At 42.9% G+C, this 26,566-nt stretch overlaps 1 protein-coding gene across 2 annotated transcripts in view; it reads left to right on the top strand.

Moving 5' to 3' along the window:
* Window positions 1–26,566, top strand: part of dapk2a (death-associated protein kinase 2a) — a 57,672-nt gene extending 31,106 nt beyond the window's left edge. Inside the window, exons 3-9 of one of the 2 annotated variants that reach the window (XM_034183270.1) lie at window positions 8,046–8,267; window positions 10,270–10,408; window positions 12,201–12,330; window positions 13,547–13,622; window positions 13,706–13,858; window positions 13,942–13,987; window positions 25,878–26,566. In XM_034183270.1, the coding sequence (XP_034039161.1) occupies window positions 8,046–8,267; window positions 10,270–10,408; window positions 12,201–12,330; window positions 13,547–13,622; window positions 13,706–13,858; window positions 13,942–13,987; window positions 25,878–26,525 (1,414 nt within the window). In that variant the 3' untranslated portion in view covers window positions 26,526–26,566. The remainder of the gene's footprint in view (window positions 1–8,045; window positions 8,268–10,269; window positions 10,409–12,200; window positions 12,331–13,546; window positions 13,623–13,705; window positions 13,859–13,941; window positions 13,988–25,877) is intronic. The other variant, XM_034183261.1, reaches the window with a different exon arrangement.

Raw genomic sequence — 26,566 nt, 5'->3', positions numbered from 1 at the left:
TGGGCAACGAGGGCCAAGAAGACACTGTAGGTTTTCCTTGCAACCAATCACCTCAGCAACTGGGTTGATGATGAGCTTCTCCCCTGAACATAAACACCTGATGATCAATGAAATCACCTGCTGAGATGATTGGTAGCAAGGAAAACCTGCAGTGTCTCGGCCCTTCATGGCACATGATTGCCCACGACTGCTGTAGTCCAACTGCACTGATGTTTGAACAGCAGGGGGAGCTGTTATAGATGGAGTTAGAGAGCTAGAATGGTTGAAATGTGCTGATAGACCGGGAGCAGATCCCACACCACAATTTGTTGTTTCTCAGAATCTTTGTTCGTTACCTAAATTTGAGGAGTCAGATGTTGATACTTATTTTAGTCTGTTTGAACGAATTGCAGATTCAAGAGGTTGGTTGGATTTGGATAGAACAACGTTGTTGCAGTGTGTTCTCATGGGTAGAACACGTGAAGCTCTTTCAGCGCTGAGGGTAAAGTGTTTGCTACAGTTCAGTCCACAGTACTGAAAGTGTGTGAGCTCGTGCCTGAGGCGTATTGCCACTGTTTCCGGTTCAAGAAAAAGCTTAATTCACAGACTTATTCAGAGTTTGTTTGTGATTTAACATCTGTGTTTACGCGTTGGTCTACAGCTTCAGAGGGTCTTTGTGACTTAATTGTGTTAGAGCAGTTTAAAAATTCAGTGCCTGAAGCGGTGGTATATTACTGAGCGCGGGGTTACATCTCCGTCTGAAGCAACAGCTCTTGCAGATGAGTGTGTGCCAACACACAAAAGTTACTTTGAGGAAAACACTGGCAGTCGTGATGAATCTGACTATAAACGGGGTCATTTGTCTTTGTCTGGAGCTTCCAATCACAAGCCCCAGCAGGAATTTGGTCATTGAGGGTCTAAAGGACGTGTTAAGAGTAATACCTGCCGTTACTGTTTTGTTGAGGGTCATTGGAAGAGGGCGTGTCCTTTAGTCAGAGAAAGTTAGACCTACTGTAACGGCAGCGCCCACGACAGTTTCTGAAATTCAGGGTGAGTTTGTACAAGTTGAGGTTGATTCTCAATCTCCTCCTGATTTTTCAGCTTTCATTTCTGATGGTGTGGTGTGTTTAGTTGGCGATGGCGAGCAGGTTCCAGTCAGAATTTTGAGAGATACGGGAGCATTAGATTCTCTTATTTTGGAGTCTGTGTTGTCATTTTCTAAACTTTCTGACACACGTGCTTGTGGTATGGGACAAGGGATGGGTTTAGTTCCATTTTCTTCTCCTTTACACAAAGTGACTTTGGATTGTGGCCTGGTGAAAGGTGATGTAGCTCTGGGTGTGCGACCCCGGTGGACAGTAGAGGGGGTACACATGATCTTAGGAAATGATCTTGTGGGGAGTAAAGTGTGAGCAGATAGTGAACCTAATATCTTTCTGAAAAAGTCTTTGGTGGTCCTGCAGGTCTGTCTGCAGACTGCAGCAGTGTCCCTTCTGATGTGTTTCCAGTTGGTGTTGTGACCCGTGCTGCTTCTGGAGTTAGAGAGAGTGAACTTAAGCAGGAAGATCTTCAGCTGCCAGACAAACTTCATATAGAACAGTTGTCAGTCTCTAAAGACGTGTTAGTAGTTGAGCAAAACGCTGATATAACTTTGTCTGATTTGTTTGGTGGAGTTGTTGTTGGGAAAGTGAATGCACGGACCCACGTTAGGGGGTGTAAATGAGCGGTCAATAGGAATTCCAATAAATAACAATTTATTATGCAAAAGTGCAAACAGATTATGAATATGCTGAGTCCAATTAATAACAAAATGGTGACACGTGGGCAGGACGGAGGGTAGGAGATGCCTAGCCAGAGAAGAGCCGGAACCCATGAAGTCCCACCGCCAGCTGGAGGCCTGCAGTACACCAGAGCCGCCAAGTCCTGGTACCCCCAGGTGGCCACCGCTCGAGGCTGTCGGACCCGTACTGCTGGCAGGAGCAAAAACAGGTTAAGGTGGGTGTGTGTACACCCAGCAAACAGTCAGCAAATCACAGAAATCCTCCTGAAGGAATAAATCCAGATACTCCCACAGTGCAGAGGAAAACTGGAGAACGTGCAGTGTCAATGGTTATACTCAGTAAGTCAGAAGTGAGGAGTGGAGACGCCAACTCCTCCAAACTTCCCACAAACTCGGCTACAAGCTGCAAGTATAAGTCACAACTGCAAAGACTTTAGTAACAATGGATGTGTGTACGGCACAAAACGGCTGAGTAGGTTTACCTGTGTGGTAAGCTGATAACTCGGCAGAGTTATGGTGTCTCTCCCAGGCTTTTATGGATGGTGGTGATGAATGATAACAATCAGCTGACAGCCAATGAGCGCACCTGGTGAAGTCAGAGAGGCCAACCGGCCCGGGCGCCTTCTAAGGGCCAAAAAGTGCCAGTGTGGTAGGGCGCCATCTGGTGGTGGGCCAGCAGTACCTCCTCTTCAGCGGCCCACATAACAGTTGTGCCTGAGTCAGTGGTGACAGATGGTGCTCTCTGTTATTTCCTGTTTGATGGAATTCTTGTTAGGAAGTGGGTTCCATAGAGCGACCAGGGTCTGGGGAATCCAGTTTTCCAAATTGTTGTGGCAACTTCGCTGTGAGATAAAGTTTTGTAGAACGTGCACGGTGGCGTGGCAGATCATTTGGGGGTTCATAAAACTTATGATCACGTCCTCTGTCATTATTTCTGGCTGCATCTTAAAAAAAGTGTAGCTCAGTTTATTAGGACTTGTTGAACTTGTCAGCTCACCAGTAAGCCAGACCAGATTGTGAACCCAGCACCTTTGTGGCCAATCCCATTTATAGGAAGGTCTTTTGAGCATCTAATTATTGATTATGTTGGACCTTTGCCGCGCTCTAAATCAGGTCATAGTTACCTATTGATTGTAATGTGCCAAACAACTAGATATCCTGCAGCGTTTCCACTTCACACGATAACGTCAAAATCAGTTGTAAAAGCATTGACTCAATTTATTTCAACATTTGGTATTCCAAAAATTATCCAGTTGGATCAGGGTTCTAATTTGCTCAAGTCCTGAAACAGCTTAAAGATGACAAATCTACTGTGTTCCATGCCCAGAGCTGAGGAGCTTTGGAATGTTTTCATCACACTTGAAAGGTTTCGCTTCGTGCATATTGTACGGAGTTGTCAGCAGGTTGGGAGGAGTGAGGTCGTGCAGGAAAGCACAGGATTTAGCCCAAATGATTTAGTGTTTGGTCACAGTCCGATGGCCACTTGCAATGTTACAGGATGGTTGTTTACCTGATGAACCACCCCAGAATATTCTTGACTATCTGAATGGATTTACCGTATTTTCCGGACTATAGAGCGCACCTCAGTATAAGCCGCACCCACATAGTTTTTTAAAAAAAATGGAAATGTACATATATAAGCCGCACCGGGCTAAAAGCCGCTGATATCTACTGAACTGATTACGTAGTTTAACTGAACATAACTGAACTGATTACTGTCCAAACGGTGATTGTAGCATAAAAGTGCTGATCAAACAAAACAGAAAAATGACTGATTGGTTTATTCATCGTCCTCCTCCGCACTGAAACCACTGAAGTCATCTTCTTCAGTGTCGGAGTTGAACAGCCTCAGAAGAGCTTCGTCACACCTTTTCTGTGTCGATGTCAGTGTTGCTCTCCGCGTCACTGTCATCCCGGGGTGAAGCTGGCTCTGAAGCTGTGGTGCCATCTTCACGCAGCAGTCCAGCCTTTCGGAACCCATTGGTGATGGTAGATTCCTTCACGCTGCTCCACGCTGTTAGGATCCACTGACAGACATCAGAAAATGATGCCCTTCGCATGCGGCCAGTTTTTGTGAAGGATTTATCGCCGCAAGTCATCCAAGCCTCCCGTTCACCACGGAGTGCTGCTTTAAATGCTCGATTCACACTGATGTCCAGGGGTTGCAAAAACTTTGTTGTACCTCCAGGAATCACAGCAGGAATCGAGTTGGTTCTCTTGATGACTGCTTTCACTGAATCGGTGATGTGGGCCCTCATACTGTCCAAAACAAGCAGCGCTTTTTTCCAGTGAAAAAATCCTCCTGGGCGCTTTCCGTAGCACTCCGTTAACCAGTCCTTCATTAGACTTTCTAGCATCCATCCTTTCTGGTTGACTTTAACCACAATGTCCTTCGGGAGTTGGTCTTTCGGCAGAGTTTTGCACTTAAAAATTACCATTGGGGGAAGCTTCTTTCCAGATGCGGTGCAGCCCAGGAGACAGGTGAAATATTTCCTCTCGTGTCCGGTGGTTTTCACCATAATGGATGATGCACCTGTCTTGTTTACAGTCCTGGTCAGAGGCAGATCAAATGTCAATGGCACTTCATCCATATTTCTAATGTTGTCTGGTCCTATGGCGTTTTCCGCGATCTTTGCTTCAACAAACTGTCGGAAATTTGCAACTTTTTCCTGGTAGTCCGGGGGGAGTTGCTGACAGAGAGTTGTCCGCGCCCTGATGGACAGGCTCTTTCTTCTCATGAATCTGAAACACCAGGACGGTTCTCCGTTAAAATCATCAATATTCATTTCGCGGGCGATTGATTTGGCTTTCAGCCGGATTTGCACAGTGGATACACCTCGGCCACCTGCTCTCTGAGTGTTAGCCCAGTCCTCAAGAACATTTTCAAGTTCAGGCCACCTGCTTTTATGTCCTCTGAAAGCCTTTCTAGTCTTTTGGCATTGAATGAGTTCTTCCCGCTACCGTCTCCAGCGCCGAACCATGAATTCATTCACGCCAAGCTTACGTGCAGCAGCTCTATTTCTTTCCTTTACTGCCAGATCGATGGCCTTCAGCTTAAATGCGGCATCATATGAACTTCTTCATGTGGTTTCCATGATGAGGGAGTGTGGGTTTGAAAAAAAAAACCTTCGTCGTGCCTGCTGCTTGCATGTGCTAAATGAAAATTAGCGCTTTCTTCTTTGATTTCCAACTTTGACTTCCCACCTCTTGTTTTTTTTTACTTTCTGCTAAAGCGCCCCCTGGCTGGTGAAGAAAAAACCACAGAAAAGCCTCACCTCAATATAAGCCACATGTTTCAAAGTGTGGGAAAAAAGTAACGGCTTATAGTCCGGAAAATACGGTAGGCTGAAGTTGTACAGAGCTGGTGAGATGGCCATAGGGAAAAATTGGAATTGTCCCAGAAGAAAATGAAGCAGATATATGACAGACATGCTGAGTTGTGAGTTTAGTCCCGGAGACTGTGTCCTTGCTCTTGTGCCATTCAGTTTCAATTTATTCAATTTATAACACGTCAAATCACAACAAAAGTTGCCTCAATCCACCTCACACATGTACCCAGGACCCAGAGCATGGGGGGGGGGGGGCACAAAAATGGCATTAAATACATTTTTGTGTTGCATTTTATTAATGTCCATACAATTCATGTTTAAAAGAATATAATTAGAATGAATGTATGAATGCTGCGAAACATAATTCTGCTCTAACAATAATATTGAAAGATCTCTGAGGGCCCTTCCACCCCTGTACAGTTGTACAATGGTTTAGTCCAGGCCTGCACGATGCCACACACACACACATCTCAAACGGGATCTGACAGAAAGAGGAGGTGTTTAGTAGTGCTGAAACAACTAATCGATTATTAAAATATTTAACAACTAATTGATGACTAAATTAGTTGACAACTAACTTTGTTTTACCGCAGATATTTCGTTTCTTCCATATAAATCAACCGTTTCTGCATCGCGGCTTTGCTTTGAACCTTGAACCAATCGAAACAGTGATTCACAGATCCTGTGCATTTTAACAGACGGGAATGCACCAAATTGCACCATTTTTCTAGAAAAATGGTGCAATTTGGTCCCCCAGACCCCCCAACTCAATATTGCTCCCCCAACTTTAAAAAGGGTTCTGACTCCCAGGTGTGATCTAAGATACGAGGTCTGTTAGAAAAGTATGGGACCTTTTTATTTTTTGCAAAAACCATATGGATTTGAATCACGTGTGATTGCATCAGACAAGCTTGAACCTTCGTGCGCATACGTGAGTTTTTTCACACCTGTCGGTTGCGTCATTCGCCTGTGAGCAGGGTTTGTGTGAGCAGTGGTCCACCCCTCTCGTCGGATTTTTATTGCGAATAAATGTCTGAACGATTTGGAGCTTTGCTGCATCAAATTTTTTTTCCATTTTTCCAGAAACTGTGAGAGACCTCCAGGTGGACACCATTCGGAAAATTCATATGACTTTCAGCGACGATTTTATGGGGATTACACAGATTAAGGAGTGCTCCAGCCGGTTTAAAGACCGCCCACAGCGTCTGAGAGCGTGGCGAACTCCGAGCGCCGATTGACAGGCTGAAACTGCGCTCAAACAACCAGATCATTTCCAATGTGAAGGCTTTGTTGATCCGGGACGTCATCTGACTTTCACAAAAAAAAGGCAGAAGGTGTGGACATCAGCACTTTTTCGGCACATTCCACTGTTACAGGAGTTTTTTTCATGGAAAGAGGAGGGGAGGGATGAACCACCATGCCGCTCATGGCGCGGCACAACACCACCTCTGTGTTGGTCTCACAGGACGGCTTTCAGATGGCTCAGATGGTTTTCGGTGGCTTTGTGTGTTGACAGTTGTGTGACTATCCGAGAAATTGTGCATGAGCTGGACATGCCAGAACATGTCCTGTGAGGCTTCATCACGGCGTTGCTTTGCGCCATGCGGAAACGTCCCGACGCGCGGAATTCCTCCGCATGTCTGTCTCAATGTGCCGAAAAAGTGCTGATGTCCACGTCTTCCGCAATTTCTGTGCTAGTCAGACGACGTCCCGGATCAACACAGCGTCCAGTTTAGAAATGAACGGCACATTCCACTGTTACAGGAGTTTTTTCAAGGAAAGAGGAGCGGAGACGCTGTGGGCGGTCTTTAAACCGGCTGGAGCACTCCTTAATCTGTGTAATCCCAATAAAATCGTCGCTGAAAGTCATCTAAATTTTCCGAATGGTGTCCACCTGGAGGTCTCTCACAGTTTCTGGAAAAATTTGATGCAGCAAAGCTCCAAATCCTTCAGACATTTATTCGCAATAAAAATCTGACGAGAGGGGTGGACCAGTGCTCACACAAAGCCTGCTCACAGGCGAATGACGCAACCGACAGGCGTGAAAAAACTCATGCATGCGCACGAAGGTTCAAGCTTGGCTGATGCAATCACACGTGATTCAAATCCATATGGTTTTTGCAAAAAATAAAAAGGTCTGATACTTTTCTAACAGACCTCGTATACATGATTTAGACCTGGTTTGACTACGCATTAGAAATTTGGTGTTTGCGTTAATAAAAAAGAACATAACAGTGTGTGTGTGTGTGGGGGGGGGGGGGGGAGGTCCTAGTACCTAGGGCCCAGAATTTTGTGCTACGCCCCTGGATTAAAAGACACAAGTAAAAGAATAAAACAGATTAAAAAATAAAAAATAAAAGCTATTCATAAGAAAGGGACTAAAAATACGTTTTTAGTCTTGACTTAAAAATGTGCACGGAATCTGACTGCCTCAGGGAGACTGTTCCATAGAGCCAGTGCACGATAAGAGAAGGCTCTTAGACCAGCAGACTTAGAATCCACGCCAGATTGGAAACCATTGAAGTCCTTTGGGGAAGGTCCTTCGTCCCAGAGTTGCTCCCGGTGTGCGCCTTAGATGACAACATGTTAACATCAGCGTGTGAGTGAGTGTCTACCATATCTCACGGCATGTCCGTGAGGGGTGCAGGAAATTAAAGGTGCTGGGGGGGCTTTAGCGTTAGTAATCGTAAGATAATAATTAAAAAAAACCCATCATGAAAATTTAACTCATTTCGTGACGGGAGCACGAAAAACCTTGTGAGACTGGGTTGGGGAATGGATGAATGTGAGACATCATTATAAAGTGCTTTGAATTGAAAGTGAGATATAAATGAAGTTCTTCTTTCTGTATCTTCAGAAACTCGTCCATATTTTTGTATTTGTTGTGTTGGTTCCTAACGTAAAGGTGCACCGCTCGTACCTCCTCCTTCAAACGTGCTTCCTCCTCTCTGCTGCAGTGGGCAGTTCGCCATCGTCAAACAGTGCAGAGAGAAAAGTACAGCTCAGGAGTTTGCTGCCAAATTCATCAAGAAGCGCCAGAGCATGGCCAGCTCCCGTGGAGTGCGTCGCGAGGAGATCGAGCGGGAGGTGAACATCCTGCAGCAGGTTCAGCACCCGAACATCGTCACGCTGCACGACGTCTTCGAGAACCGCACGGACGTGGTGCTCATCCTGGAGCTGTGAGTGCTGCTGGAGAACCAGCTGTCGCTTCAAACACGTAGGCGGAGTAAAAACGCAGCCAAAGCCACTTTGCCAGTGAGCAATCTGGCCTTGTGACATCACAAAGGTCCAACTGCTCTCCTATGCAAGTCTTTGTGTTCACAAAGGAGGAATTCCTTACAGAGATGCCACCCAAGCCAGAGGTCACAAATCATGAAAACAACTCATTCACTCGCTCACTCACTCACTCATTCACTCACTCACTCATTCACTCATTCACTCACTCACTCACTTCAACTGTTTATTGGTGATCAGGCTGCAAACTCACAACAATAATAAAGAAAAAAAAATGTAATATAAATTAATTTTACTGGTGTCTTGACATAATTTGACTCGTGATCTCTGTCCTTCAATTTGGACACATTTTTATTTGACATCTTTCAGAACACGATCGCAGATAAAACAGAGTGGTTGCAGGCACAATTCCCCAAAATGACACAGAGGTCATCAGATCCTGGCCAGAAAACTTTTATTTCTGTAAATAATGATCTTTTTGTCTGTTGTGAAAGTGAGAAAACACACACGGTTCTTTCTTCGTGCTGAGAGTTTGGCAGAATGTTGAGAGATATAGAATTCTGCTTTTTACAGATAAACAGTGAATGTTTTTCAGCTGTGCAGCAAATTCTTGAGCGAGCGTTTGTTTGGTTTCCTTCATAGTTGTTATGATGTTAAAATATTGTTCCTGCCAGTTCTTCAAAGTCTTAAAAGACATTGAATTTGTTCATGTAAAAATAAGGTCTTGATTGGTTGATTAGCGCCTTGGGGCAACTGTTTGTTGTGATTTGGCGCTATATAAGAAAAAAGTTGATTGAAAGTTGATTGATTGATTGGAATTAAAATGTCTAAAATCAGTCTTAAAAATGCCAAGACATAGAGTGTAGTTATTCACGTTTTCTTCTGACATTACACTTAAAAATATCAAGGTGAATGGCAGTATCTTTTTTTTTTGGAAATCATTCAGTAAAAGCAGCTCATAAAACTGCAAAACAAGACAGCAGAAGCACCGACCCTCCTTTGTTTCTTTCCGGCTTCGCTGAGAGCACAGACCCTCTCATCTCGCTTGGCGTGTGATGACACGGGGAAGTATGAATGTCAAGAAAATTGGCTTTTCATGGAAGATTTTTGCAGCGTGGCTTAAACCAGCCACCATATTCTACGTTACAGTAAATACTTGGGCAAATTTGTCAGTAACCCTCAGCCATTTTTTAAAAATCTTAAATTCATTCCAACTGGCATTAAAAAAGACTGTCTTGTCTTAAGCTGCAGCAAAGGTGCCCCTGCTGACATCAGCATCATAATATAGCTATTTTGAATATGAGCACGCTGCCAATTTAATACGATAAAACATGTAAATTTCATCGCACAAATTTTGATGTGGACATTTGGTGCCCTCTACTGGATTTTTGCACACATGACTTTTAGCAGCCCTTCCTGGTTGTTGGAGGTGCCCAGTTTGGAACATACATCAGATCTGATTCAACTGTAACTGAATTTCTGACAGTTCAAGCAAATATTTGTTTAATGACCTGTAAAGGCTCATTTTGATGTCAGGCTGCTTCTCTGATTCTTATCTCCCACCCGACCAAAGTATAGACGAGTGTGCCGTCCATCCATCCAAACCTGTGCCACTATATCTCAAAGGTCCTTTGGCCAACACTCCCATTGAGGGTAACAATCACCATAGCAACAGCAACCTGTTTGCATATTAATTTACGTTGTGGGGTCAGCACGTGTAAAACCACATTTCGGCTCACAGAGACTGTTACTTGAACAAGGCACCTAAAAAAAGTTTTATTCCACCTCCAGCTGATTCCAAGTGTCCTCATGGTAATGGATGACGCCACTGTTTAGGTCGTGAGGTCATGTGGTGCAGGATTTCTGAGCTCATTGGGGGATTTTCCAGTTTACGGCTTCAGTTTTTATTATTATTAAGAAGCTGGTTGATATGTTTCTGTGTTACAGGGTTTCTGGGGGTGAGCTGTTTGATTTTCTGGCCCAAAAAGAGTCTTTGAGTGAAGAAGAGGCGACTCAGTTCATCAAACAAATCCTTGAAGGGGTGAACTACCTCCACTCCAGAAAGATAGCCCACTTTGACCTCAAGGTAAACCCCCACAAAATGCGATATTCCATGTATTGTTTTTGTTTTTTTTTTATTGTAAATCTGTACGGATTTAGTCACACGTTTTGTTCCTCTCATGTCATTCTGCAGAACTATTGTATTTTTTTTCTTAAAAAATATCATGCAACAAAACAATGAATGACACCAGATTTGGCAATTTTGTGTATTTTATTGCACATCCAACAAACATTCAATGACATGAGATAACAATGAAAAATAGCAAATAAATGAACATAGGACCTGAGGTCAGCAGCCAACCATTAATAAGTGATTGTTTTAGTCTATTAATTATAACTAAAAAAGTCATTTCTTATAGATATGGTGGTGAACATATTTGCAGCACTGAAATAATGTCATCATTTATCTTTTTACCTGCTTTTCGGCATAATTGAGTCACTGAGTGGATCTGCAAAATATCTGTCAGTAGCTTTGTAAAAACTACTGTATATTCAGTTTTGAAATTTGTGAGAAGCAGTGGTTTAGCAGGCTCTGTGTTAGCATCTTTTAGCACCATACTTTGCAATTGTTCATTTAAATAGAAATGTTGGCATAGTGGGAATGTTTTTTGATTCATGAAGTGCTGCCCCGTGACCCGATCCCACATAAACTGTTGAAGAATGACGATGTATGTATGAGGTGTCCTGTTTGTGGGTATGCATGTCCACTTGTCTCAAAAGGTGACTGGCCTGTTGCTTAGAAACAGTAACCACTGCAGCCAATTCATTATGAATACAAGGATGGGCCAGGGGATGTCCGAATACTTATGGACCCAAATCTATATCACCCAATAAGCCTGCCAACCTTGACGTATGAAAAGAATAAAAACAAAGACAAATCAATATGGCAAAAGGAGAAAATTAAATTAAAACTAACTACATTTAACTCCATCATCCTGAATCCATTACATCATTGAATTCAGGATCGATCATCAACCTTCCTGAACTGTCACACTCGTACACCTTCCTCGTCTCCTTCTGGCTTTTTTGGTCTTTGAGACAGTCCTACAGCAGTGGTCTCGTAGTCTGGCAGTTTTCGTCAGTTACTCTGGCAGGTCCTGGCTGAGCAGCGACTCTCGTGGCAGATGCGTCCGATGTTAGCTCGGCAGGCTTTCCCACAGAAGGTGCTGCACAACATCCCATCAGCATCATCCACCTCCTTATGAGTTGTTGCACAAGCCATCGTGTACTTTTTGACTCTTAAAATGCCTGAGTGTCTGAAGATGGCGGATCTTCTCATGAACATAAACACACACGTGCACACAACATGATAATGTTCTTTTTTGTGCCTGTGGCAGAAATGACAAACACCTCAGCATGCTGTTAGAAGAGCCAAAGTGTCTGTTATTTATTTCACGAGTCTGTTGTGCGTCTGACCCGATCGACCTTTGTGGCGTGTCCCTGACCTCTCTGTTGCTTGTCCTTCACTTTGTCAAATAAGTGATTAAATGGCTAAAATTTGGAAAGCGATACAGAAATGTTTGTGCCTGTGTGGGTTTTTATTTTTTGGGGGGGGGTTGGTCTCTAGGGAGCTGTTCCCCAAACATGATAAGATCAGCGCCTATGTTTAGTTCAAATAATATCTGCTCTCAAATACAGTTCTCTGGGACAATAACTGTATAGTAAAAAAAACCCCAGTGGGTTTCTCTTATTTTAATGTCAGATAAATTGTGTTTTTAATGGTTTATTATTATTATTATTTCATGAGATGAGACGGGACATCGTTTTCCATCCCGTGGATGAATCAGTTGTCATTAAATGTTTGTGTCCTGTTGCAGCCTGAAAACATCATGTTACTGGACAAGAACGTGCCGCTGCCCAGAATCAAACTCATTGATTTCGGTCTCGCTCACAAGATTGAATCTGGGGTTGAGTTCAAAAACATCTTTGGGACTCCTGAGTTTGTAGGTAAGATGACTTTAACAGTTTTCAGCTGCTTTGACTATATTTTTTTTTAATCGTGGAAGTCTCATTGAAATGAGCTTTAAAAAAATGTCTTCTCTACGGAAGCGTATTGCATTCACTCTCCTTTAAAACAAAAAAAAAAAGGTGAACTCTACAAAGCTGACCGACTCCGTTTTAGTTCCTAGAGTCAATTACAACACAACTTGTGCACCAGCAAAAAGTCTAAATATCTCGACAGTTTGCTGTATTCTGATTTCTGCGTCACATTAGATTTTTTTTAAACAGTGGGTGTTTGCAGAGATGCCACTCAGCTTTAAGATGCAGATACAATCAGATATAAAACATAACGTGATGTAAAAAAAACCCACAGTGACACTGTGTATCAAGCAGTGTTGCCAAATTGAACAAGAAAAACAAGCCGTCTGCAAAAGCAGGCCTGAAAAAGTGAGTTGGGACACCAGAAAAGCACAATATAATAAGTGTTTGAAAAGAGATTACAACAGTCATCATCACTCTCGCCACTTTCTCTCAGAATCTTCATGGTCACACTTATAAACACACAGGTAAAATTATTTTTTCTCCATGACTCACCGTCTCTCTGTGGAGCATGGGAGAGACGTTTCATCTCTGTGAGAGTGGTAAAAAAATAAATAAAATAAACCCACATCCCGTTCTACCATTTTGGGAGAGGCAGAACATAAAAATCACAGATTTCAAGCTGAAAAAATTCAGTTTAGCCCATTTGTTTCAATGAAAATGACAAATGGCTCTGTGGGGGCGGTCCCAAAGATGACATCACCAAAATCAACGTTTCTCACAGGCGAACATTTCTGAGGGTTTATTAGCGGCAAGTGAAATCAAGCTAATTTCCCCATGTTTAAAATTTAATATCTCAGAACATATGGAACAAAAAAAAAAAAAAAACATTACATAAATATTCTTTAGTTATTCAGAATAGTCAGCTCATTTTGGGATTTCATTTACCGGAGATCGTCACTTTAAGTGTTTATGCCAGCAGTAACAAGATAAAAATGAGGTATAAAGGAAGTTTAAATATCGGTCAACAGAAAAACTTTTAAAATCCATCTAACAGTAGAAAAAACGTTGATTACACTGAGTTGAGGTTGAGACGACGTTGTAGAACCAATGTACTGCTTGACATCATAAACACATATTTTCAGATCTGCTTTAATTTTTGTACTTTGCCTTTTTTTTTTAGCTCCAGAGATTGTTAACTATGAGCCGCTGGGATTGGAAGCGGACATGTGGAGCATCGGTGTTATCACCTACATCCTGCAAGTGAATCAGGTTGTCGGCTGTGCTACGTCCCTTCACACGGTGATGACCAACTGCCTTTTTCTTTCATGATGTGTTTCAGGCTCAGTGGTGCTTCGCCGTTCTTGGGGGAGACAAAGCAAGACACTCTGGCCAACATTTCAGCTGTAAATTATGAGTTTGATGAGGAGTTCTTTTGTCATACCAGCGAGCTGGCCAAGAAGTTCATCCGCCAGTTGCTGGAGAAGGACAAGCAGTAAGATCTCAGCCGTGTTCCTCACAACAACATTCATGTCTGTTTTAATGAGAACATATTTGTTCTTCTTTTTTCTTTGACAGGAAAAGATTAACAATCCAAGATGCTCTTAATCATCCGTGGATCAAGGTATAGTTAAAAAACAAACAAACATAATTTTTATAAAGCCTGAACACGTTGACCCGAGACAGGGATGATCAGACGGGGGGACAATCAGACACAGGGACTGATCAAAAGAATGACTGATCAGACAAAGGGACAATCAGACACGGGGACTGATCAAAAGAATGACTGATCAGACGAAGGGACAATCAGACACGGGGACTGATCAAAAGAATGACTGATCAGACGAAGGGACAATCAGAGAGGGGGACTGATCAGACGGGGGACTGATCAGACGAAGGGACAATCAGAGAGGGGGACCGATCACACGGGGGACTGATCAGACGAAGGGACAATCAGAGAGGGGGACCGATCACACGGGGGACTGATCAGACGAAGGAACAATCAGAGAGGGGGACCGATCACACAGGGGGACTGATCAGACGAAGGGATGATCAGACAGGGGATCGATCAGACGGGGGACCAATCAAAAGAAGAGACGATCAGACGGGGGGACCGATCAAAAGAAGGGACAATCAGACGGGGGACTGATCAAACGAAGGGACAATCAGACGGGGGGACCGATCAAACGAAGGGATGATCAGACGGGGGGCCGATCAAAAGAAGGGATGATCAGACGGGGGATCAATAAAAAGAAGGGATGATCAGATGGGGGACCCATCAGACGGGGGACCAATCAAAAGAAGGGATGATCAGACAGGGGGGGCCGATCAAAAGAAGGGACGATCAGACGGGGGGACGGATCAAAAGAAGGGACGATCAGACGGGGGGACGATCAGACGGGGGACCCATCAGACGGGGGACCAATCAAAAGAAGGGATGATCAGACGGGGGATCAATGAAAAGAAGGGATGATCAGACGGGGGGACCAATCAAAAGAAGGGACGATCAGACGGGGGGACCGATCAAAAGAAGGGACGATCAGACGGGGGACCCATCAGACGGGGGACCAATGAAAAGAAGGGATGATCAGACGGGGGACAGATCAGACGGGGGACCAATGAAAAGAAGGGATGATCAGACGGGGGACAGATCAGACGGGGGATCAATCAAAAGAAGGGACGATCAGACGGGGACCGACCAAAAGAAGGGACGATCAGACAGGGGACCGATCAAAAGAAGTCACGATCAGATGGGGGACCGATCAGACGGGGGACCGATCAAAAGAAGGGCCGATCAGACGGGGGACCGATCAAAAGAAGGGACAATCAGATGGGGGACCGATCAAAAGAAGGGACAATCAGATGGGGGACCGATCAGACGGGGGACCAATCAAAAGAAGGGACGATCAGACGGGGGACCGATCAAAAGAAGGGATGTTCAGACAGGGGACCCATCAGACGGGGGACTCATCAGACGGGTGACCAATCAAAAGAAGGGATGATCAGATGGGGGACCGATCAGATGGGGGACCGATCAAAAGAAGGGATGATCAGATGGGGGGACCAATCAGACGGGGGACCAATCAAAAGAAGGGACGATCAGATGGGGGGACCGATCAAAAGAAGGGACGATCAGACGGGGGGGACCGGTCAAAAGAAGGGATGATCAGACGGGGGGACCGGTCAAAAGAAGGGATGATCAGACGGGGGGACCGGTCAAAAGAAGGGATGATCCAGCTGTTTAGTGATATCGGTAATCCTTCTGCTGCCTCTACAGGGTGCTGCTGGAAGCAGCGTGAGGCCAAGCAGCTATCACTTCGAGCTAGTTAGCTTAACTCGGGTAAAAAAAAAAAAAAAATTGCTAGCAATGTTAGGGAAGATAGTGATCCTAACTACTAAACTGTGTGTTTATTTAGCTCGAAAGAGCCCAGCAGCCAGCTTGCTTTCTTTGTTGGCTTTTGGTGACTGTGCTTACAAATTGCAACTAGCAGCGGATACTGCAGCTGACCAGCATTAAAGGAAACAGTAGCATGCTAACTCTGGTTGGGAGACGACCCTGGTGTTACATGACGCATTCTTCACGACAACTGCGGAAAAACACCAAAAACAGCAGACAAGCCAACTTTTTCAACCATAGACCCATCATACAACACAAACCAAGAGCCACTGGACCATTCTGACCACGAACAGCCCCCCGACAACGAACAGAAAACGGATAAACAAGGCAAAGAACGGAGACGACTCGGCGACCTCCAAACAAATATGGCAGCAAGTAAAAAAAAATATGAAGATCTGATGCAGGAAAAATCAAACGAGGACAGCGTGGATATAGACAATGACAAACAACCAGCCAAAAAAGTCAAACTAAATACGGAACCTGAACTTGAAGACACAGACTTGGATTATGAAGAGGCTGGGCTTAGCCAGGACGAGATAGCCAATGACAGTGGGCCAACAGAAACCACTGATGTAGACACTGAGGGAATAAGCAAGGAAGAAATAGGAACAACAACCTCCCTCAACAGGAGAGAACTAAGGAGACACCATACCCTCGACTACAAAGCATTTAGTGAAGGAAAAAAGAAGAGAGAAGTACACAAGATGGTAGAAAAAGGGAAGCAAAAAAGATAGGGAAAAACACAGACCAGCGGCAACACCTAGCCCAGGCTAATATGGAAACACTGCTACACAAAGAAACAAAACTTATAGAGTGGGAAAATAGGTTAAGCGACAAAGAACACCAACTTAAACAGCAAGAAGAAATGATCAGTGTTGCCACAGTTACTTTGAAAATGTAATCCAATTACTGATTACTGATTACTCCTTGAAAAAGTAACTTAGTTACTTTACTGATTACTCAATTGTAAAAGTAACTAAGTTAGATTACTAGTTACTTTTTTAGTTACTTTCCCCAGCTGCCAACAACAACCCTCTGCCACCTCAACATGACAATGATACTTGTTTTGCCAAAACTCACTTTATAGTCACCCTTTCTTGACTTCAATGAAAATAAATACTTATTTTATAAAAAGTAAAATAAAGACCTCTTTCTTGACCTCATATTTAACTGTTGACAGCACTGTAACAGTAAAACTTCTAACCTACATTGTTTATAAATGTAACTACTAAATTCTTTCTATCATTTTTCTAACATTTAAATTCTCTCTAAACATTTTACTTTGTCAAAATTATTATTATTATAAGTAGTATTAGTAGTTGTTGTAAAAAAAGGCTTCAAAACTGGACCTTTAATCTAGGGGTGTTGTGGGGGCACATCCTTGCCCCACGCCCCCATTCCATCTGGATTCGCCCCTGCTTTGGCGTTTGAGCACAAAGAATGGATAACATTTATTTATGCAGAAAACATGACCAGATTTACAGGTCAGAAAGTTTTATTGTGTTTTCACATCATGTGGTCCTCAGAAAGAGAGTTTAGGTGCATTTGAGTGGAAAATAGTGTTAGTTGTTGACACGTCGCAGAGGATCAGCTGTTTTTAACGAGACGATACAGAGCGGCTCAGCTCAGAATTCTAAATAAAGGAGGAAAAAAAAGTATAAAAATGACTTTGTAAAGCTCAGTGCAGGTGTGCTGTTTTCACCGCACTTTAAGAGGTGAGGACGAGTCGTAGCTGATGAAAAGCTCACAGCTCGCTTAAAGTGGGCAGTTCAGTCGAACCCCGACCTCCTGCCCACGGACCAAGTTCAATGCTGCTGTCGACCCACAAAGCAAAAATAATAGTAACGCACAGTGACTTGGAGAAGTAACTTTAATCTGATTACTCATTTGGAAAGATTAACGCGTTAGATTACTCGTTACAAAAAAAGTGGTTAGATTAGAGTAACGCGTTACTCAGTAAGAAAACACCACCCTCAAAGATAAATTGAGAGAAAATGAGAGGACCATCCACCAGGTAGAAAAAGACCTAAAAGAGAATAAAAAGGAAAAAGTGAGATTAGAAAAATACTGCGATGAGCTTGAGGAAGTTAACAAAGACCTGTTAAAACAATTTAACAAGAAATCGGCAATAACATCAGATCAAGAGACAACATCAAAGAAACTGGAAAAAAAAACTTTTGATAGCGGACTCTAACAGAAGGCACATAGTCCAGCACCTGTTAGAAGCAGACTGCAAAGAATGGCATGCTGAAACCACCATTTACAAAACGGAGGATCTGAGGAGGATACAGAGAAAAGATAGAGGAATTTGATAAACTGGTCGTCCTCCTGGGAACAAACAACATAAAGGACGGACTGTATGGAAAAAGAGAAGCAACAGAATACATACACCTACTGGAAGAACTAAAAGGAAAGACAAACCAAGAAACTGCATTATATACTCAACAAAAACATAAACGCAACGCTTTTGGTTTTGCTCCCATTTTGTATGAGATGAACTCAAAGATCTAAAACTTTTTCCACATACACAATATCACCATTTCCCTCAAATATTGTTCACAAACCAGTCTAAATCTGTGATAGTGAGCACTTCTCCTTTGCTGAGATAATCCATCCCACCTCACAGGTGTGCCATATCAAGATGCTGATTAGACACCATGAATAGTGCACAGGTGTGCCTTAGACTGCCCACAATAAAAGGCCACTCTGAAAGGTGCAGTTTTGTGTTATTGGTGGGGGGATACCAGTCAGTATCTGGTGTGACCACCATATGCCTCATGCAGTGCAACACATCTCCTTCGCATAGAGTTGATCAGGTTGTCAATTGTGGCCTGTGGAATGTTGGTCCACTCCTCTTCAATGGCTGTGCGAAGTTGCGACGACGAACTGGAGTCAGGTCGAGACCCCGATGAGGACGACGAGCATGCAGATGAGCTTCCCTGAGACGGTTTCTGACAGTTTGTGCAGAAATTCTTTGGTTATGCAAACCGATTGTTTCAGCAGCTGTCCGAGTGGCTGGTCTCAGACAGTCTTGGAGGTGAACATGCTGGATGTGGAGGTCCTGGGCTGGTGTGGTTACACGTGGTCTGCAGTTGTGAGGCTGGTTGGATGTACTGCCAAATTCTCTGAAACGCCTTTGGAGACGGCTTATGGTAGAAAAATGAACATTCAATACACGAGCAACAGCTCTGGTTGACATTCCTGCTGTCAGCATGCCAATTGCACGCTCCCTCAAATCTTGCAACATCTGTGGCATTGTGCTGTGTGATAAAACTGCACCTTTCAGAGTGGCCTTTTATTGTGGGCAGTCTAAGGCACACCTGTGCACTAATCATGGTGTCTAATCAGCATCTTGATATGGCACACCTGTGAGGTGGGATGGATTATCTCAGCAAAGGAGAAGTGCTCACTATCACAGATTTAGACTGGTTTGTGAACAATATTTGAGGGAAATGGTGATATTGTGTATATGGAAAAAGTTTTAGATCTTTGAGTTCACCTCATACAAAATGGGAGCAAAAACAAAAGTGTTGCGTTTATGTTGTAGAAATTCTCCCGATAGGGAGAAGGACAGGTAAATCTGAACGAGAGAAGTTCAATTCCCACTTGACAAGATACATACCAAGCGACATGAATATAATAAGGACACCAGCGGTGGTAAGCAGAACGCCTACAGAGGACCTACTCGACGATGACCTCCACCTGACCAAAGAAGTTGCAGCTGAATACGCCAATCACATAGTCAAATGTGTAGAGGCTGCTCAAGGAAGGAAGCTGCAGAAAAGAGAGGATTGCGAACGTACAATTAGGCTGACAACCAACCAAAGCGAGGATGTACTGCAAATAATTGGGAAAAATGGATGGAGGATACAAGACATGGAAAAGAAACACAAAGTCAAAATCATAGCAGATCACGAAAAAACAAAATCCGAGGAGAACAAAGGAGCACTGAAAAGGCAGAAAAAGAGTTGAGGGCAATAATTGAAGAAAAAAATGAATCGACGGAGAGAAACAGAGACAGAAGAGAGCAAGCAAAGGATGTGGTATGCCGCTACTACATAAAAGGTATATGCAACAAAGGCACTAGATGTTTCTACAAACACGTCCAAGACCAAACACCAAACAGAGAAGAACAAACATGGACAAGGAAAATGACCAGACAACGAGGCACATCAAGATATGAGGAAAATGAAAGGACACCAAACAGGATAAACATCGAAAAAAATTAAATAGGACAACATCCAGAGCCCTGAAAAAAGAATAAAAAGACTTGGAGAAAGAAATACGAAAAGAAAGTAACATTCAATAATGAAGTACAAAAATATACGATACCATGGATAGGAACAATAACAGAGAAAAGAACCAAACACAAAAGAGGGGAAAAAAAAAGCATAACCAAGGGAAGGTAAACATCATATACACAAACATCAACGGCATTAGAGGGAAAATACACAGCTTATCTGAGATAATACGAACTAACAACACATATATAGTAATAGTAACAGAAACAAAAGGAGAGCCACCAATAATACCCAACTACACATGGTACTCCAAGCAAAGACTAAACAGAACGGGAGGAGGCATAGCAATTGCTATAACGAATGAAATAGCAAAGCACACAACAGCCCAAGAAAACCTAGAAGACAGCACAATGGAAATACTCTGGCTAAAAATAGAAAACCCAAAACATAAACCAGACTTCATAGGATGCTACTACGGACCACAAGAGACATGCTATAAGGATGAGGTGGAAAGGCAGTACGCCATAATCAGAACACAAATCCAATGCTACAAACAGGAAGGAAATGTACTACTAGCAGGAGACTTCAATGCAAAACTGGAAATTAGAGCAGGACAATACCAACAAAAAGAAAGTAGAAATGGGAGAATCCTAAAAAAACCTACTAAAAGAAGCAGACTGCAAGGCAATTAACCTCAAATCTGAAACAGGCCTGTGGACAAGAGAGAACAGACACAACGATGAAAAATCTGTAATAGACTACATAATAGCATGTGAAGAAATGGAACAAAGAATAACAAGAGTAGAGGTTGATGAAGCAGGAACCCTCAGACCCAAAAGTAAACATGGGGAGTCAGATCACAACACGATAGCAGCTTGCATCCAAATACCAGAGACCAGCAGAAGAACAAAAATAATTAAAAGATGGAACCTAGAAAATGAAGAAGGTTGGAAGGAATACAACAAAGTACTGTCCAAAAAAATTACAAATAAAAAACCTAGTGAATACAAAGAATATGAAACAGTAATAAAGGAAGCCCTAAAAGAGACAATAGGACAGAGAACAATAAGCATAAACCAACAGAAAAGAAGAAAAGACCCAGAAACAAAAGGCCTGCGGGAGAAAGTGAGAGAGAAAAGGAAAATTTTCCAGAAGGCCGGCAAAGAGGAAAAAAGGAAGCTCTAGAGAGCTACTACGAGGCACAAAGGAAATTAAGAAAGGCAACGGATGAAAAATATAAAAAAGAAATTCAAGAGAACCTGAACAAAATTATTACCAGCAGAGACCCAAGAAATGAGATATGGAAAATGAGGAAAAAGTTAGCCAAGAAGGGACAGGCAGAATACAACTACATCACACAGGACAATAGAGAAATCACTGATGAGGAAGAAATCAAATCCTACATAGCAAACTACTATGAGGACCTATACCGAACAAGAGAAGGTAAACCGGAGTATGAGGCATGGACCAATAGAATATCGGCAGAGGTTGAGAGAGTTACAAACCAACTAAGACCTCAAAGAGATGCTGCGGGTAAAGAGGAAACTAAAACGGAAAAAGGCAACGGGACCAGACAACATACCAAACAAAATATTCATAAATGCAACAAATGGCACTATGAAAATATATTGTACAATGTTTAATCAAACGGCACATACAAACAAAATCCCTGATGAATGGAGGAACGGCCACATTGTAAGTATATACAAAGGTAAAGGAAAAAAAGACAAATGTGCCAGTGAATGGGGAATTACCCTCAGCAGCAACATAGGGAAATTTTATGAAAGAATCCTACATCATAGAATAAAACCCCTGATACAAATTAGTGAACTACAGGGAGGTGGTAAGGAAAACATAGGAACTGCAGACCATATCTTACTATTAAACCACCTGATTGACAACAAAAAACCAAGATACATAACGTTCCTGGATGTGACCAAAGCATATGATAAAGCCTGGGCAGATGCTCTGATGTACACGCTCTACAAAAATGGACTAAGAGATAAAATATGGGTAAAAATAAAGGAGCTCAACGAAAACCTGAAAGCCTCAATAATGACCAGATATGGACTTACAAGACAAATACAGATCAAAGACAGCATTAGACAAGGAGGAGTCCTGTCAGTCATAATGTACGCACTACTAATAGACGAAATAGGCAAAGAGATCCTGAATAGCAACCTTGGAATAGAGACAGGTACAGGGAAAAAAATAGGATGCCTACTATGGATGGACGACATAGCCCTCATAGCAGAGACGGCCAAGGAAATGCAAATAATGCTAAATATAACAAATGATCTGGCAAATAGGTACCACATAGAATTTGGGGAAGAAAAAAGTGAAGTTATGATGATAGGGAAACCAAAAGATGATACAAATTTCTATAGGACCCAAAAAACTGGAAAAATGTGTAAATTACAAATACCTAGGGAAAATAATCAACAATAACTACAACCAGGCCGACCAAATAGAAGAAGCAAAAAAAAAAAAGCAGAAGGAGCCTTACAAACCATCCTACAAATAGCAGGAAGCCCGGACCTAAGAGGAATAGAGATGAGAGTTATCTGGCAACTAGTGGAATCATGCATAATCCCAATAATTGTGTATGCAGGAGAGTCAGTGGTAACAACAAAAAAGGAGGGGAAAATGAGGAACCAAATCTTGGACAATATATTAAAACGGCTCCTAATACTACCAACAACAACACCGAGAGAAATCATGTATGCGGAAACAGGGCTCTGGGATATAGACCATATAATACAAAAAAACAAGATCAACTTCCAAAAAAGGATAAATACAGTAGGATCAGACCTAATGAAAAGAATAATACAACAATAGTAAACCATGGAAAAGGGAAGTCAACAGGATTAAGGAAAAACTGCAGATAACGGATCAAACAAGCAAAGGAGATATAAAAAGGAAAATAGGCGAACAGCTAAAGAAGAATATCAAAGAACAAGGAGAGATCAAATCAAAGGTAAAACATTACATTGAAAATGTAAAAACGTTGGAAGTAGGAAAAAGGAAACCCTACCTGGACAAACTAAACAGGATGGAAGCACATAGCATCATGATGGCAAGAACAAGAATGCTGGCAGTAAAATGCAACTAAAGGAATAAATATGCTAATGTATCCTGTAGGTTCTGCAATGCTGAGGAGGAAACTCAAAAACATATACTAGAGGAATGCCAGCAAGTCAATAGGCAAGAATGCCCGAAAATAACAACGGAGGATATCTTTGAAGAAGATACAACCAAATTAAGAGAAACTGCAAAAGCTCTTACACGGATCGAGGAAAAGCTAAAACACTAATGTGCTGCTCCCCCCTCAGAATGGTAGGGGAGCCCCCAGGAGACCTGGGAACGCACACACGAGAAGAAGAAGAAGAAGAAGGGGGACTGATCAGACAAAGGGACGATCAGACAGGGGACCGATCAAAAGAAAGAAAAAAAAAATCAAAATCAATTTTATTTATATAGCACCCAATCACAACAAACAGTTGCCCCAAGGCGCTTTATATTGTAAGGCAAGGCCATACAATAATTACAGAAAAACCCCAACGGTCAAAACGACCCCCTGTGAGCAAGCACTTGGCAACAGTGGGAAGGAAAAACTCCCTTTTAACAGGAAGAAACCTCCAGCAGAACCAGGCTCAGGGAGGGGCAGTCTTCTGCTGGGACTGGTTGGGGCTGAGGGGAGAGAATCAGGAAAAAGACATGCTGTGGAGGGGAGCAGAGATCAATCACTAATGATTAAATGCAGAGTGGTGCATACAGAGCAAAAAGAGAAAGAAACACTCAGTGCATCATGGGAACCCCCCAGCAGTCTAAGTCTATAGCAGCATAACTAAGGGATGGTTCAGGGTCACCTGATCCAGCCCTAACTATAAGCTTTAGCAAAAAGGAAAGTTTTAAGCCTAATCTTAAAAGTAGAGAGGGTGTCTGTCTCCCTGATCTGAATTGGGAGCTGGTTCCACAGGAGAGGAGCCTGAAAGCTGAAGGCTCTGCCTCCCATTCTACTCTTACAAACCCTACGAACTACAAGTAAGCCTGCAGTCTGAGAGCGAAGCGCTCTATTGGGGTGATATGGTACTACGAGGTCCCTAAGATAAGATGGGACCTGATTATTCAAAACCTTATAAGTAAGAAGAAGAATTTTAAATTCTATTCTAGAATTAACAGGAAGCCAATGAAGAGAGGCCAATATGGGTGAGATATGCTCTCTCCTTCTAGTCCCCGTCAGTACTCTAGCTGCAGCATTTTGAATTAACTGAAGGCTTTTCAGGGAACTTTTAGGACAACCTGATAATAATGAATTACAATAGTCCAGCCTAGAGGAAATAAATGCATGAATTAGTTTTTCAGCATCATTCTGAGACAAGACCTTTCTAATTTTAGAGATATTGTGCAAATGTTAAAAAGCAGTCCTACATATTTGCTTAATATGCGCATTGAAGGACATATCCTGATCAAAAATGACTCCAAGATTTCTCACAGTATTACTGGAGGTCAGGGTAATGCCATCCAGAGTAAGGATCTGGTTAGACACCATGTTTCTAAGATCTGAAGGGACAATAAGAGTGGGGGAATGGTTCAAAAGAAGGGATGATCAGATGCAGGGACTGATCAGAATCAAGGGATGATCAGACGGGGTGACCAATCAGACGAAGGGACAATCAGAGAGGGGGACTGATCAAAAGAAGGGATGATCAGATGGGGTGACCAATCAGACGAAGGGACAATCAGAGAGGGGGGCTGATCAAAAGAAGGGACGATCAGATGGGCGGAACTGATCACACGGGGGTGATGATCAGACGGGGGGAATGACCAGACCACGACACTGGGCCTCTGGCCCTGTGGCCAGAGACCTATTAGCTGTTGCAGAGTAAGGTTACTGACTACCACATGCACAGCGACTCCTGCTGGCCTTCATCACATATGCATCAGTCTGATGGACCACAGGGCCTGTATAGAATTTTTAAGAAAAAACACAGAGAAAAAAAAAAAATATTTCTTTTAATAATTTCTCTACAAATTGTAGAATCTGGCTGTAACTGATATTTCACTAGCTGTAAATTTGAACTGGTGATTTAGAATTGGACTGATGGGCAGAAACAGTTCAATATCTTTGAATTCTGAAGCATCTATTTGTTGTTGTTTTTAAAAGAAAACTTATGAGTGCCTTGGAATGCACCTAGCGAGCTACCTGGATGAGTATGACCCCACGTGTTTGTCGAAAACAATAAACATTGTCATCTTGTAACTCGTCAGATTAAAGGCCAGACAGCGATGAGAAAGTTACTTACTTACTTATACTTTATTGTCATTGTCATAGTAACAACAGTTATAAATAACGAAATTTCGATAGAGCCTCAAACAACGGCATAGTAGCTTATTCATGACATAGTAGTTCAAGTTTCAAGTAGTTCAAGACAAAGTTGTTCAAGTTTTTGGTGAAATGTGACCAGATCAACTGAAAAAGTAACTTGGTTTTGCCTACGTAACGTCCCGTCGGCATGGCTGCCACCTGATGCACAGTTAGTGGACGCTGGGTTGATGATGGATTAAGAGCATTTCAGGACAGAAACATACTAAATCAAAAGACTGTTATTTATTGATAATAAAACTCAACTGTTGTTCCTCCACAAAACCCCACAGGGAGGATTTTCTCTGACTGTAGCTGAAGGAGACACTTCTTCCTTCAGTCTCTCTCAGCGCAACATTTTTTTCAACTGATTAACTGTTAAAATGAACAGACTCACAAATAAAGAAAGTCATCATTATTCTACGTTCATCAAGGGTGATGAAATAATGTCTTTGTGGTTTGTAGTGGACATTTAAATAGTTACTGACTTTCCTTTTTTCTCACCTTGAAGTCCAATGAACACAAGGAGGAAAATAAAACCCCGGAGTCCAACAAACGGGAGCGGCGCCAGCTGAAGACCACGCGTCTGAGAGAGTACACCATCAAGTCCCACTCAAGCATGCCCCCCAACAACACCTACATAAACTTTGAGCGCTTCGCTCAGGTGGTGGAGGACATCGAACAGATGGAGGGCTCCTTTGTCAGTCTGGCAGCAGCCCATGACTCTCTTCAGGAGGACATCGACGCCATGGTGTCCATATACAACGAAAAGGAGGCCTGGTACAAGGAAGAAAGTGAAAGCGTGCGCCACGAGCTCTCGCAAATCCGCTATGACTTCCGGAAGGTGGAGGCCTTGAAGAGGAGCCTGCAGGATGACATGCAAGCGTTCAGCGCCAACCTCGGCGCCATCAGCAACCGCTACCACGAGAGACAGAACCACTTTGATGCACTGTGTCTGGAGCTCAGCAATGAGCTGAAGTGGCTGCAGGAGGTGGTGGGTTCATTTCCCGCAGACGGAGGCAGTGGCGGATACCCCAACTGCAACTTCACCACCGTGTTTAACAATGATGTGAACGAGGCGCTGAAAGAGCTGCTGAATCGTTCCTGCGGCGGAGAGCCTAACCCTAACCCTAACCCTGAGAGCGGACAGCAAAGATAACCAAAACACATGATTTTTAACAAATGCTTTAAAACACCGAC

The sequence above is a fragment of the Thalassophryne amazonica genome, chromosome 2 (genome assembly GCF_902500255.1).
Source record: "Thalassophryne amazonica chromosome 2, fThaAma1.1, whole genome shotgun sequence".
Taxonomy (NCBI): Eukaryota; Metazoa; Chordata; class Actinopteri; order Batrachoidiformes; family Batrachoididae; genus Thalassophryne; species Thalassophryne amazonica.
Note: the sequence above shows the minus strand (reverse complement) of the source record. Positions and strands in the feature narration are given on the sequence as shown.